This window comes from Equus quagga, chromosome 8 (genome assembly GCF_021613505.1).
Source record: "Equus quagga isolate Etosha38 chromosome 8, UCLA_HA_Equagga_1.0, whole genome shotgun sequence".
Classification (NCBI taxonomy): domain Eukaryota; kingdom Metazoa; phylum Chordata; class Mammalia; order Perissodactyla; family Equidae; genus Equus; species Equus quagga.
In genome coordinates, this window is record NC_060274.1 from 37258938 (window position 1) to 37273698 (window position 14761).

General features: G+C 38.5%; 1 protein-coding gene across 1 annotated transcript in view; it reads left to right on the forward strand.

Moving 5' to 3' along the window:
• SUGCT (succinyl-CoA:glutarate-CoA transferase) overlaps positions 1–14761 on the forward strand; it is a 668838-nt gene that overhangs the window by 131682 nt on the left and 522395 nt on the right. The window contains exon 8 of the mRNA XM_046668918.1: positions 402–497. Coding sequence (XP_046524874.1) covers positions 402–497 — 96 coding nt within the window. The remainder of the gene's footprint in view (positions 1–401; positions 498–14761) is intronic.

The window sequence follows — 14761 nt, forward strand, 5'->3', positions numbered from 1 at the left end:
TGTTTTTGTGTCATCTTGATGGAAAGTAAAAGAGGAAAGGAATGTATACTTGCTGATTGCTATGGCTTTGATGTTAAAGGCTGGACTGAGGTTCCATCTGCTGGGTCAACCTCTGCCTTCAGATGATCTTTTTTGGAGCTGAATGTTTCTGTGTTTATATTTCTCAGCTGACAATTACTCAGTACTTAGCCTCATGCAATAATGTAATACTGCTCTTCCTTTCTTTGTATGATGAAAGTGTCTATGCGTGCATGTTTTCTAACCAAACAGGATACTTTTCTGTCACTTTTTTTCCTTCTACAATGACATGAAGTGACATCAAATGAGAACTTTTATATTTTAACCTTCTGTTTGTGAGTGTAAATAAACTAGCTTTTTTTTGTTGTTTGTTTTCCTGGTAGGTGGCATGTTTGACCCACGTGGCTGCTAATTATCTTATTGACCAAAAGGAAGCAAAACGCTGGGGCACAGCTCATGGCAGTATTGTTCCTTACCAGGTAAGAATACAGAGTGTAGGGTTGGACTGCTGTAATCTGCAGTTTTGTATGATATGAGTTTGGGAAATGATTCCTTTTTTTAAAAAAACTGTCAGGGTATTCTGTTATGTATCTTTGTCTCACTATAACAAGATTTTCTTGTTCACTTTAAGTTCTGTGTTTTGCACATTTCTTCATCAGAAGATTAGTAACAGGACACTTGAATAGATCAAAGGAGTTTGCTGAAAGTGAGTGACTTTTGGACTCATATGATGGTTTCCTTTTTTTTTTCACCCAAAAGAGGCACTGCTTGTAGCCGTTTTATAAAGCATGGTTTGTTCACCATGTTAGTTATGAACCAAATGTTACCTACCCTAGCTGCAATAATATTCTCACAAGGTTCCAGTAAAATGAAAATTTGCGTGTGATGGATCTTCATTTTTTGACCAAAGCAGATGGTTCAGGAACTCCTGTTCTTTATTAAGTGTCTAAACTTGTCCTTAGGAATTCTTGACTTTGGCTAGTGTGAATGAATATGTGAAGTAACTGTGATCTTTCAAAAATAAAAATAAAAACAAAAACTCTCTTCTTTCAAATCCCTAACCTTTGCTTAGCCCAGTTGCATCATATCACTGTATTTCGTAATGTCTTTGTCACATCTTCTGTACTGTGTTGTGAGGTTAAGAGTGGAGGTGTCTTTTTCATCATTGTATCACTTCTCACATCCAACAGAAGCATGTATAAGATACTATATAAATATCTGTTGAATAAAGGAGTGCATTTTACAGTAGTTATTTCAACGCTAGTCTTCTTGACAGAACACGTAAAAGTCAGCATTTTCCATTTGCCAGGAAACCCATCAACACTGCTAATCATCCTTTTAGTTTTAAGAACATTATTTCCTTGGGCAAAACCAGTTTCATTTCCATTTTCTTTAATGCATCTTTGAGGAAAGCAGTGACCCGATGTGAATCTAGAATTCTTTTCTCTCTGTTTCTGTTTATGGTCTCTTTACACCTGAGGCGTTACTATGATTTCTCAGTAAAACTGCTTTTGAACACATTTAGTTAATCTTTTGGCATAATTACAGTTGTGGAGACATTTTCTTTAGTGCCTCTCCTCTTTTCTCCAGCCATGGCTTTTTGATCACCATTAGTGACATTTTGCTTCCCCACTTTTTAGTGCTTTGTGGTTGATCCTACAGTTCTAGCCAGACCAGATAAGCAATCTGATACCTAGATTGGATAGATGGACTCCAACTCTGATCTCTTCCCTCTTTGTTGAATATTCTTTCAGATCGTGCTGCCTTTGACAGGAGAGTGCTGTGATTTCTGTTCTCTTCTACTCCACCCCACACCCTCTCTATCAAACTTGCTCCAGGCCAAGAGGTCTCATCAACTAATTTATCCTCATCCTTGATAATGAAAATCCCTCTCAAGCGCATTTTAACAGTGAGCGATGTTGAACCCATGGGGATTCATCTCAAATAATGGAAGTCCAGTCTTCAGTTTTTGATGTGTACAGAGAAAGCATTTGTGGGTGGGAAGGCTTGAGAGTGTAATTCCAAGTCATATCACATAGGGAACTGTTCATTATGTTCTAGTATAAGGTTTGTAGTTTATTTTTTTTGAAATAAAATGTCTTTTAAAAAGGTTTTGTGTAGACTTCAGCTATCCCTCCTGGGTGTTTGTACCTAGAGCTCTGGCCTCTTGAGTATGCTCTCAATTATTTCACTGTGAGGTAAAAAGAAATTTAGAATTTTTAGCTTTTCTTATGGTAGGTGAAAGATATGGGAGACTGTGTGAGTGTGTGTGTTTCTATTCTTTGAAGACAGAAATGTGCTTTTTCTGCTTGAATTGTCCCAGTCACATAAAATGGATACTGTGCTCATTTGATCTAGTTGATTGCAGCTTTATTATCTATAAGAAATAAGAGAAGATTACTAGGGTCTTTCTTAGGAGCCCAGAATTAATTTGTTTCCTCTTGGTAGAGAACTGGTTCAGCACTGTGATTAAGGAACAAATGCAAATTTAGCTTGAATGAAACTAGCATAACCAAGATGGGCCCTAGATATGCTCATAGACCCTAGTCTGGTTTCAATTTTTAAAATAGATTTGGGAAACATTTTTATGGGTGAATGCCAGGATAATTATAATTCAGTTTTCTATAATAATTACAGCTTTGCGTCTAATTTGAGTTGTCTGAGTTTTGAGCTGAAAGTCTGTAATGGAAGACCCTGATGGTCTCAGGAATTAGTTAAGGTGCCCAGCTCACTTTCCTCAATTCTTGTTGAACCCTATTTGAAAGAGCATAGACCTTGAATGCATGGAATGTAAATTTCTGAAAAGTAGTGATCCTTGATTTGTGTGTTATTTTATATATATGCAATTCTTAATTTCTCAGGTTGATTATCCACTTATCTTTCCTCCCAATTCTTTGGATGCCAACTTTTTCAGAACGAGTAAGCCAAACAAAAAGCAGACAGAATTGTGATAATCGTTTTGCTACTTGTTGAACATATTTGTGGATGCTTTTCTGAGAATTCAGATTTTTAAAAAGAGGTTTTAGACTTCAATGCTTTTTTGGTTCCCATGACCATTGGACTTTGCCACTGAGAAGCACCTTGCCCAAAGTTATTAATAATTACATAATATTCATGTTAATATTTTTAGTGCATTAGTATTAGTCCAATGTTTCTCAACCCTTCAAACAGTTATATTTATAAAGACAGGAGGTTTTTAGAGATGGGAGAGGAGAGTGCCGAGAAAGCAGTTAGTCAGTCTTCAAAAAGAATGTATTTTATTATGTAACAGTTATCAGTGGGGCCAGTGCCCTTTAGATGTATGACTAACATGGTAATCCTTATAATTTCATAGCCTGTATATATTCAAAACTCTCTTCCAAATTCCTTCAACAGCCCAGGAGCCTATATTTTCATGTCCTCCTTCGCTTTCTGGGCTCTTGACCCACACTGACCTCAACCTCTCTCAAATATTATAGAAGATCCATTCACAAATACACTCATGAGGATGGGAGACTATACTGAATATTTTGAAGAAAAATGGAGTTTTTTATAGATGAAACTTATGCAATCTCTGATAGGAAGCCTCAACCTTTCTTCCCATATCCTTTGGCTGCTCCTAGGGAGTGTTAGTGTCCTGAATAACGTAAGAATCTCCCCATCTTCTGTTCCTTTCTCTTCCTTCTTCTTTTGGCTCTTCTTCTTTTCAAGAGCAATGAATTCCTCTAGTCTTATACAGAGTTATTACACTCTCTAGGCACAGATCTTTGGGTGGCTACCTAAATACTTAACAACTTACTGTTTATATAAAGAGAGTTCCTTCCTAAGGGGCATGCTGGTGTGTGGATCTAATAGGAGCCTACCAAGCTCTCTCTGGGCTCCTGGTCTCTCCCAGTCCATACAACTTGCAGGAGCTCACAGAGTACCATATGCTCCTTTAGCTACAGTCTTGCTCCCATGATCAGTGTAAACTGCCCAAGAGTCTGGGGAATGAGACTACAACCACAACTATCTGCTTCCCTTAAAAGACTACCGGAACTAATCTCATCACTTTACACATTTTCCTCAATCACCACCAGGACTCTAAGCCTTCCGGGCCATCTATTATCACCTAGACAATTATTCCCATATGGCTCTGTTCATCTCTTCCTTTGATCCCGTCATGTCTTCTGTCATCAATCTTGGTGGCTCTAAAGTCTACATAGAGGACCCATGCAACAGCCTATCCTCTCTTTTCTTTAACCTGCCATCCCAACACTTTTAATGATCTTTTCCTGTTTTCACATGGCTCCCACTCAGGTCTTTCTAAAGTTCTAACATACGTATGAATTGTTTAGAAATTTTGTTAAGATGCAGATTCTGATTCCAGGTGATGTTGATGCTGCGCTATGAGTAATAAGGTTCTAGATCTAGACTTTGTTGTTATCGATGACTATCCCATCTCCTTTGTACTAAACTGGCAAAATCCCACTGCTGATTAGACTTAATACTCCATCTATTCCATGTCTGTACTCAAGCAGTGGATATGGCTAGAAGAAAACATAACCACCACGTTGACGATCTATCTCACTTTCAGTTTATGGCTGTCTCTCTCAAGATGTCCCTCAGCTTACCCAGCAATCCTGCCACACTTACCTACATATTTATTTTCTCTCTTTGAGATGACTATTGCACATTTTCTCTCTCCTCAAATCTTCCCTTCTCTCCTCATCCTTAGCCAAAGATTCTGCCTCTTATTTCACTAAAAATTGATGTAATCAGAAGAGAACTACTTCATCTTTTCTCTGCTGTACCTCCTAAACTGCTACCTGTGTACCCACATATAGTCCACTTGATTTCCTCCTATCACAGTGGATGGACTGTCCTTTCCACATTTTACCTACTTAAAGGCATTGCTCCTGCACTGTCTCCTCTATCACCTGTGTTATCCATCAGTGCACAAACATATGATTACATCCTTCACCTTAAAGACCCAGCCACCTACCTTGGACCCTCCGGGCAGGTCTTTCTATCTCCCATCCCGTTTCTCCATGCTCTTATATTACAAAACTCCTCTAAAGAGTTTCCAGCGGTGTCTGCTGGAAGGAAGCACTCCCCGCTCTGTTCTACAGTGCCATTTGTGCCTCACAGGCAAAGGGATTTTACAGCACTGAGGCCTCAGGAGTTTGGCTGCTGTGGAATAGTTAGAGGAAGTTGACTTTCTGAGCAGTTCATTAATAAGAATACTCTTTTTATGTTTTTTTCTTGAGCCTTTCAAATGTAGGGCCTTCAAAGGGATTTTTTCCTTTAAATGGCTTGATAATTTGCATGGTGATTTCTTTTAGACTTTTTTTTTTTTCTGGAGTAGCTTCTAATTCAAGAGATTGAAGAAAACAATTATTCAGATGATTAAATAAAATCATGGCTCCCTTTCTTCAGTTTGGGCTCATTTAAGTAAGAAGTAGAGCAGGAAGCTGTGCTATGTTATTTCTGGTAGGGACATTATACTGTATATTTAATTTGGCACAAGCAGGCACTCAGACAGGCAGTAAATTCCAAGTTTGAAGAGATGCAGCACTTTGCTATCATTCCTTAGAAAACGTCAAAATGCTGTTAAATCATAGCAGATTAGGTAACCTTGGTGGGGATCTTTTTTTTAAACTTATGTTAAGGATTTGAGTCAAATTGTAAACAATATGCATCTGTCTCTTGTGTGACTTTTTTTTTTTTTTTTACCATAGTCACACTAGGGCACTCGCTAAAGTTGGAGAGTACAACTTAAACAGGCATTTGATTGTATTGCACATTTAATTTAATTGATGCATTGGTAATAACAGTAATAATAATGCTGGCTTGAGCATGATTGAACACATACAATGTAACTGGGATATGTATATACACACACACACACACACGTATATATATTCTCATTTCATATTGATGAAGGGGAGACTGGAGAGAGAGAGCAACTTTTCTATGGCCATAGCTAGACACTTGAAGAGCCTGGATTGGAACCATGGTTTTAAGATTTCAAAACTTGATTCTTTTCTCACTATGTCCAACTAGTAGTTCTTTTGGTGCTTGACACATTGCGGATGCCTGTCTTTTCATTTCTTTGGCAGATGGTAGAATTCTTCTAATCTGTTTCCATCATGTCTTTGACAAATGACCTGCTTATTATGATTCCAGAAGCTACCAACCTAAGAAGTGATCTTGCTATAGAAGTAGATTTGAATTCTGAACTATTGGGTAGTTGTAGGTTTCCCTCTGCTGTGTTTTCAATTCATGCTTTCAAATGACTCTTGATAAATCAATTAAACTACAATTTCTTGAGCCCCCTATAGAGTAAGCACTGTTTTGGTTCCTGGAGGCTTCCAGATGAGGAAGAACTGGGCCCTGGATTCCAGGAGCTCCGAGGCAGTATAGCAGGCACAGCTGGAAGAGCTTCAGCTTTGGAGTACAACAGACCTGGCTCAGAACTTGGCTCTGCCACTGATTGGCTGTGAAATCTTGGACAGGTCTTTTGATATCCCTAATGTTAGCTGCTTCCTATGCAAAAGGTTATAATGATAGTTGTGTCCATGTTTACTGAAGGAATTAAATGAGATAGTGAATGCTAAGTGTTTTATTCAGTGCTTGACTCTCGTAAGCATTCAATAAAAGGTGGCTACTATTATTATTTCTGTGGTTGAACTAATGATTTTGACTTTGTAAAATAGTTTCTAGGGGGGCCGGCCCGGTGGTGCAGCGATTAATTTTGCACATTCCACTTCGGCGTCCCGGGGTTTACCGGTTGAGATCCCTGGTGTGGACATGGCACCGCTTGGCAAGGCATGCTGTGGTAGGCGTCCCACATATAAAGTAGAGGAAGATGGGCATGGATGTTAGCTCAGGGCCAGGCTTCCTCAGCAAAAAGAGGAGGATTGGCAGCACATGTTAGCTCATGGCTAATATTCCTCAAAAAAAAAAACGTTTCTAGGAAACTATGAAATAGTCTCTATGAAAACTATCCATGGCAGCTTAGGGGTAGAGTAAATAAAGATACACAGCTGAATTTCTTTCTTAATGAAATTCTACTTTAATATCCTTTTTTTTTTTAAAGATGAAAAGGAGAGCAATGCATTGTGGTACTTTTCTGTTTTAAAAACCTGTCCTCAGATCTTTTTCTGAAACTGTAGTATTTTGCCATTGCCATAATGTAGCATTATTTAAAGAAATATAATGTCAGAAGAATCATCTATAGCAACACCACTCAATTGTCACAGGGAACAGGGATGCTAGTTTACTGAAGCATCTGGTTAATTGAGTTTTAGTATAAATTCATACCTAACAAGATAAAATATGACAAAAATGATTTTCACAAGTAGTCTCTGAGAAGCCCACAAGATGGGAACCAATCTCTGTAAAAAGATATCTACCTAACCCTTTGAGAGCCAAAAATTGTGGATATTTCTCCCTCTGTTTTAAAAAGTGAGAGAACTACAGAACATTTTAAACATCTATTCTTACAACCTTAAGATTGCAATGAACTTTGATAATGTTTACCCAGTAAGAAATACCTGGAGATTTATTGGGAACAAAAGTGCAGATGATAGCAAGCAAGTTAGATTACATCTCAGAGGTTTCTGCAAACCTTTGGATTGCTTAGCAATGACAAATTAGAATATTCAAGTCTTTTTTATTTTTTTGTAAATTAAGGAATGGATTATCTGAGTTTCCCCCGCCAGGTAGCTTTTGAATATTTGCTTTAGGGTGTGTGTGCTTTGATCTCTATGAATTTGGGGTTCTTGTTAAAACAAAACAAAATCTTTTATTTGAAGATCCTGGTTACTTTGAAACCAAATGGCCTGGACTTTACCACAGTCCTAAGAATATAAGTAATTGGGCAGTCCAACAGGCAAATAAAATTAGGGCAGATATGCCAGCTACGAGTATGATAGCAGCCACCCTCTGGGCTTCTGCTTAGAAAAGGTTTGGCCTTTAAAATAAAATTCCTAAATTTAAAATAAATTGGGCAATATGACGTTTAAGGAGAGCATATTGACAAAGAATAAATATACTTATCACTGTTCAAAACTATTGTGATTTTTAAAAATCAGAATTGCCTCCAGTTGACAGATATGATATTTTTAATGCATTTCACTAAGAGGTAAAATAGAAGGAGGCACAAGGAAAGGCAAGATATCTTAAGGAGTAAATCTGGAATTCCTTTAGGATCTTATCAGCTTCTCTTGCATTCTAAATATACATGCAGAATTGATGAGATTGTATCCTGTTTACGCCTATCAATTTGGCTAAAATTATCCAAAAGAATCGAATGCCGTTTTGAATATTCAGTTAAATAAGAATATTATTAGTTATTACCCTTAATAATATTGTATTAAAAATAATCATTATAATCGTTAGAGATAAAGTTTATTGAATGATTACTGTGTGTTGGTTATTAACTTCTTTACATATATTAATTCAATCCTCACAACAACCCTGTGAAATGGGTATGGTTATTGTCTTCACTTTCAGATGAGGAAACTGAGGCATAGAGAGGTTAGGTAACTAACTTGCCCAAGGTCACACGTGAGTGGGGTAGCTGGGATTCTAACCAAGGCAGGGGGACTATGCTATATAGGCAGATGACTCAGTGCTACTCACTCACACTGGCTTGCTTAGTTTCATTTTCTGTCTTCATTCCACTTTTGGGGAAGAATTATGTGAAATTTTCCTCTACATAATTTCCCCTTTAGGACTGCCAAGAGCAATTGAAGAGGTATAAACAGTTCTGTTGTTTACTTATTACAGAGATCTTTAATTAAGACTTAAAAGTAAATTTCCTTCAGGAAATCAGGTTGTACAGCTCTTGAATAAATCCTTTGATTGCATATGTTAAAACTGTATTAGAATCGTAATGGAGTCAAGTTATAGTAAAACAGCTATCTGTAGCTCCATCTATGTAACGAGAACAATACTGTCCTTGAGCGACACATGAGCTTGGGATGGTTTTAGCTAGTGTGAGACTCATAGTTGCTGGTTTTCAAACTCTATGAGGTTGGTAGACTGGCGGGGGGGGGGGGGGGGGTGTGGAGTGGGGGGGGGAAGGAGTATTTGGGGGCATAAGGAGGAGTATTCAGGGGCATTGGGTGGGGGCAGCCTGGGGAGAAATCAAGTGGCAGATCTCCAAGTATTCCAACTCCATCTCAACCAGAGCAGCTCCACTTTTTTGTTTGTTTGAAATAGGGGTTCCACTGCTTAAAAGTGATTATTTGTCCTAGAGCAGTCGGCTTTACTGAGGGATTCTACTGGACCGGGAAGTGGGTTTTGTACACGTTCATGTGTGTGTTTTGGAAGAGAAAGCCTGACTTTCATCCAAGGTGATGGCTCCTAGAACTGTGACCCAGAACCAAAGAAAGGGTTCTAATCTGGCTGAGAAGGGGGCCTTGGCAGGAGGAGTTTGTGGGGGGGCCTAGCAGAGCTCCTCTGTGGAACAGTGCACATGTTACCTTCCAGCTAGGAGTCTGGCTTGGTGGCTCTGCATGGAGGTCAATGCTCTTTGGCTCAGATAAATCACATAGGACTGAATTCTGGAAATGGTTGGATTTGGATATAGTTACACATCCTGTTCTGTTCTTAGGGGTGTCCAGGGCAAATACTGTTGAAATTCTGAGTAGGTGTGCTTAGCGTTCAGACAATACCCTGATGGCTCCCTGTTCAGGTGCAGGTTACCTGGGGGAAAAAGAACTGAGTTCTGATATGGTACAAATTACTATTATAATTCAATATTGTGCAAATAAATAATAACAATAAAGGAAAATCTGTAAGACGTTAAGTTCTGAAGTGAGCCTGTATTGGAGTCAAATCATGCCCACCTATAAATATGGCTTGTGAAGTGTGCTCTTTTCCTTCTTAGTTTTGTTTCTGGCATTTGGGAAAAGGAGTACTGGTGCAGGGACTCTTCACAGACAGGAGATGTTAAGTGTGCATGCTGGGGGGGAGGGGCGGGCAGTGAATTTTTTGGACTCATGTTAATAATTCGTTTGACCTAATTTTAACCTGGAAATGAGTCTCAAGTGTCCCTTCCCCGTTTTCTTTCCTGAGGGTAAAAGCAGGTGTGAAATGCTCCAGGTCCTCAACCACTCTAAGTGGTCCGTGGAGCAGCAGCATCGGCTGGAAGCTTGTTGGAAATAATAGACTCTAGTTTATTCTACTGAATCAGAATCTGCATTTTAACAAGATTCTCAGGTGATTCGTTTTCACATTAGGTTTTGAGAAGCCCTGCTCTGAAGTACATGTGAAATCCTCTGGTCGTTGTATTATGAGTCCACTAGATGTCACTCTTGTAACCTGGTAATGGGATGGTATTTTTCAATGGGGACTTGGAAGAATCCATGAACAGGATCACGTTATTAGGTGATTTCCTGGCTACTCTTAGAGCTACTGATATACATGTTGATTATTTAAGGTAAAGTTACCTTTCTCTCTGGTTCAAAGTCCTGGAGAGAGATTCCTGGGAATGATTTTCATTGTGTTGAATTAGCACTCTTGCCTCTGCCTTTCCCTCCTTCAAACCCCCTGTTGCTTGAGTTAGTTCTGTCATTATATAACCTTAGCACAAGAATATGCTGCAGATGCTCTGACTGACTGGCTCACTGAGAAAACAGCGTCCTGGGCTGCTCAGCACAGTGACATAGAATAAATGTACAGATTTGATCTCTGTAGAAATGACTGAGAGCAGAAAGGAAGCAAGGCTATATCCTGAAATTAACATCACCTCTATGTGATTGTTGAAGGAAGTGCAGACCTTTCTGAATTCTTGGGTGTCCCAAGGGTGGTTTTACAAAGAAGATCGAGTCTACTTCTGCTTAGAAAGAAATGTCCCAAGTGTAATCTTGTAGGGCATTAGTTTCAGCCGTGAAGATGAATATGAGGGATGTTTGTAGGTAAAGTAAGATCCAGAGGGAGATGATATACTTTCAGAGATATATGAGGCCCCTAGGACTAGTCCTGTTAGCAACTGGTTAGGTCTACATATTAGGAAAGAGAGGTGAAAAGGTTAAGGACTATACTTTAGAATATCCAATTTTTTGCCGGATGCCCAGCTTGAGAAAAGGTAGTTCTTGAAATAAATCAACCTCTTGCAAAACTCTCCTCCCTCTGAGTCTGATGTGGTTGTTCCTCTGTTTCAGTTAACAAGGGTAGCAAGCAAGTCATAAAGTAGCAGGTATGTGTGTGCTTGGGTGTGTTTTGTGAGTTGTGTATTTCTTCTTCTTGGTGTATGGGAGGGGCATTTAATTTATAATATCACTAAATGAAAGAAAAATGTTTAATTTGATTGATTTCAGTAAAGTAAATATTCTTATTGGTATGAAAGCAATATGGCTTTAGCTTAAATATAATTTTCTTTGTGCAATATAATTAAGGTGGCCATGGTATTTATTTCTAAGCTTTATAGTCCTTTTTGCAATGTCACTTTTTATGATGTGATTCCTGATGACCAAGAGCAGAACTAATTTTCAAGCATTTTACTGAAAATTAATTTCACTTTTTTAAAGGAGTATCTAAATGATGGAAAACAAACCTAAAACGCTCATTCCCATTCCTAGCCGTGGTCTAAATTTCTGCTTCTGCTGTGATGAGATTTTATACCACCGTCCCCTTTATTGTTGAATTCCCTTCCCTCCTTCCTTTTTAACTGTTACTGCTGAGACTCCAGATGCTACCAGATATAGAGACATACTTAGATATATTACTTAAAAGCATGGGCTTTGGAGTCAGACAGACTTTGGGGAAACTGCTTCGTTTCACTGGGCCTCAGTTTCTTCGTTTGTAAAATAGCAATAATACTACCTGTCTCGTGGGTGATGGTGATGCTTTAGCAAGGCAGTGCTCGTAAAGGGTGTGGTATAGAGTCAGGCGCATAGTGCATGTTCAGTGGATGCAACTGTTATCACCATCATTGCCCCATCTCACAGACCCCACACCTGTGGCAGGAGCTCCTGTTCCTATACTTTTTCTCTTCCAGAGGACAACTCCAAGTCAGAATCTTCCTTTTCCTCTGCCTGGAAAATGTATGCGATGAAAGCGTGGGTTGATGGGGAACAGATCAATAGGACGGTAGAGTGGTAGGGAGGATATTGATTCTAGAACTGCAACAAGGAGAGAAGTTCTCCTTACAACCCACATTGGAATTCTCAACGGAAATCTCCCTCAGTGTTATAAAACGGTGATCAAGTTCATAGAATTGTTAGCACTGTTAGTGTTGCCAGTACAGGCATATCTCAGACTGGCCCATGATCCTATGCACCAATTTAAACATTATTTCTAAAGAGAAACAAACTTGGAGATGCAAACTCCCAAATCCCAAGTGAATTTTTGCACATAAGTTCCAGCTTGCCTGCTCTTTATTATCTTTACTGCTTTGGAATGACATTTTTGGTTTACAGAGGACTTCTAGGCTTTCAATAGCTGTAACTCATACCTTGGGGTCATTAGAACATTACCTGGTTAGCACAGCCTCAGAAAGCTGCTGTGAGGAAGTCCAAAGAGATCTTTCATCCTGAAAACATCCTTGCATGAGTTTTTACTGTTTTCATTTGATAATATCCTGCTGATGAAGAACAATGGAGATGTTGATGTGACAGCAACTGTGTTAGTGTGCTGCCTCAAATGGAAGAGGATATAAAATATTAAAGGATTGTGAGCACTTTGCATCTTTAAAATACACTCACTTTTCTTGCTAGAGTTTTGGAATCTGCATTGGATTTTTTGCTTTTTACCTGATTTTTATATATATTTTTGGTAATTGTTTAAAATGCGTTCTCAAAAAACCTTAAGAGGGGTATGGATCGTACTTTTTCTCCTATGTATCATTCTTGTTTCCATTGCAAGGAGTCAAGTCAGTAAGTTCAGTCCTAGTTCAAAGAAGCTGGGGGGTAGGGAACAAAACTTATAATGGTGTTACTGTGTAGATTGCAAAAGAATCTGAGGTTTGTTCAGAAAATATAATGGTGCATTGAGGTGTTGTGTTAATGTGGGGGGCCAGAAAATGAGCTCAGTGTGTAGCGAATCTCTTAAGTGGCAGTTTAGAGTTTAACCTAAAAATTGGGAGAAAGTTGATAAGTGCAGGGGAAGCATGAGACCCAGTTTGACACAGACCTTGCTAGGGTGATGGTGGTGGGATGTGGAGGAAGACTGAAAGGAGAAGGAGAGTCTGTGGTGTGTTACATGAAGATGAGGATGGCAAAATTGTCCTTCCATACCAACAGAAAATTGACAGTTTTGTAGAAAAAGCAAAGCCCCAAGTATTTAAATTCACATTGGTTGTATAACCTCTAGAAGTATAAGAAAGAGTGGATAGAATGATTGGTAGCAAGTAAAGATCCTGATTCTATTTTCTTTTCATAGGCTGGATAGAAGTAGAAAACTGGTAGAAACTAATGAAAACTGGTACTGCAGGGTTATGAAATCTACAGGAATGTTAAGGATGGATGAACTGATGGGATTATAACGTTTTATATACAGAAATGATGAAAACAGAGGAAGTATAATAACAGTAAAATTCATAAAAAAATGCCGGACAAATAAATTCTCTGTGGATGAGAAATTCATGCTCACTAATAAGGATATATTTAGGGACACTATGAATCAGTGGCTCAAATTTTTTTTTTTGCTCATAATTCCTTTGAAAAACTGACAAAAACTATAGAATCTTTTCTCATAAAAGTACACATACCCGTATGCATGCATGATTTTGCCTATGATTTTAGGAGCTTCTCAGACCTTCTGGAACCCATCCCTGGACTCTAGGTTACGATCCCCAACCAAAGGCAAACTGAATATGGTAAAGATAGTGAAATTATGTTAATAACACTAAAATTAGACCAAATAGTAGTCATGAAGGAAATCATACCCTGAGACTGAAAGATCTCACACAAATTTCTGCTTTATAGGGCAAGAAGTTTTAGAATTAAGGAAAGAATGGAATTATACTGGACTTGGGCCTAAGATTAGACAGGGATTGGTACAGGAAATTATCTGTGACTATTGTAATAATGCTCGCAACTCAATTACATTCAACCTTCTGAAGGAGAGTGAAAGGCAAAAAGAAAAAGTCTTATCACTTTATTTCTTAGTTTTAGAGAATGCAACTATGATCAAATCAACGTGTGCATTAAGTTAAAATGAAAGTACTATTTTAAAAAGTCCGTAAGTTGTAGGAAACCGGGAAATTCTTTAAACACATTAGTGAAAGGGCAGGAAAGTATGTCACATACCAAAGATTAGGAGCTCATATAAAAACTTTTGCATCAATCTCATAAAATAAAAGAAGCAAAAGTGGGAGGGAAAGTAGGCAAAAGATTGTTCAAGTGAGAACAGGGAAGGCTTCCCAGTGTGACAGGTCAGGTGTAAATAAGAAGCCAGTCAGACTGTAAAGGAATTCAAGAAACAGCACAAAAAGGGCTGCAATCCAGAAATAAAAGCTTTTTTATACATGAAAGGCAGAGGGTCAACTGGAGAATCAATGGGACTGCTTGATGATCAGGGTGCAAAAGATGTGCTCACGGGGAAGAAAGGATATCTAGGGGCTCAATGAATGCTTTGCTTTGGTCTTTGTTGAAACATAGAAATTTCCACTGTCATCATGTCTTTTGAAGCAAAGAGGCAAGAGATGTAGTATTAGATCAAATAGTGGTGAGGGAACAGGATGTTCTACCTGATTGGCATCCTGGGTATAAGCAAATTGCTGAAACTTTATGGCATCCCTTATAGGTCTGAAGAAACTCAAAGGAATAAA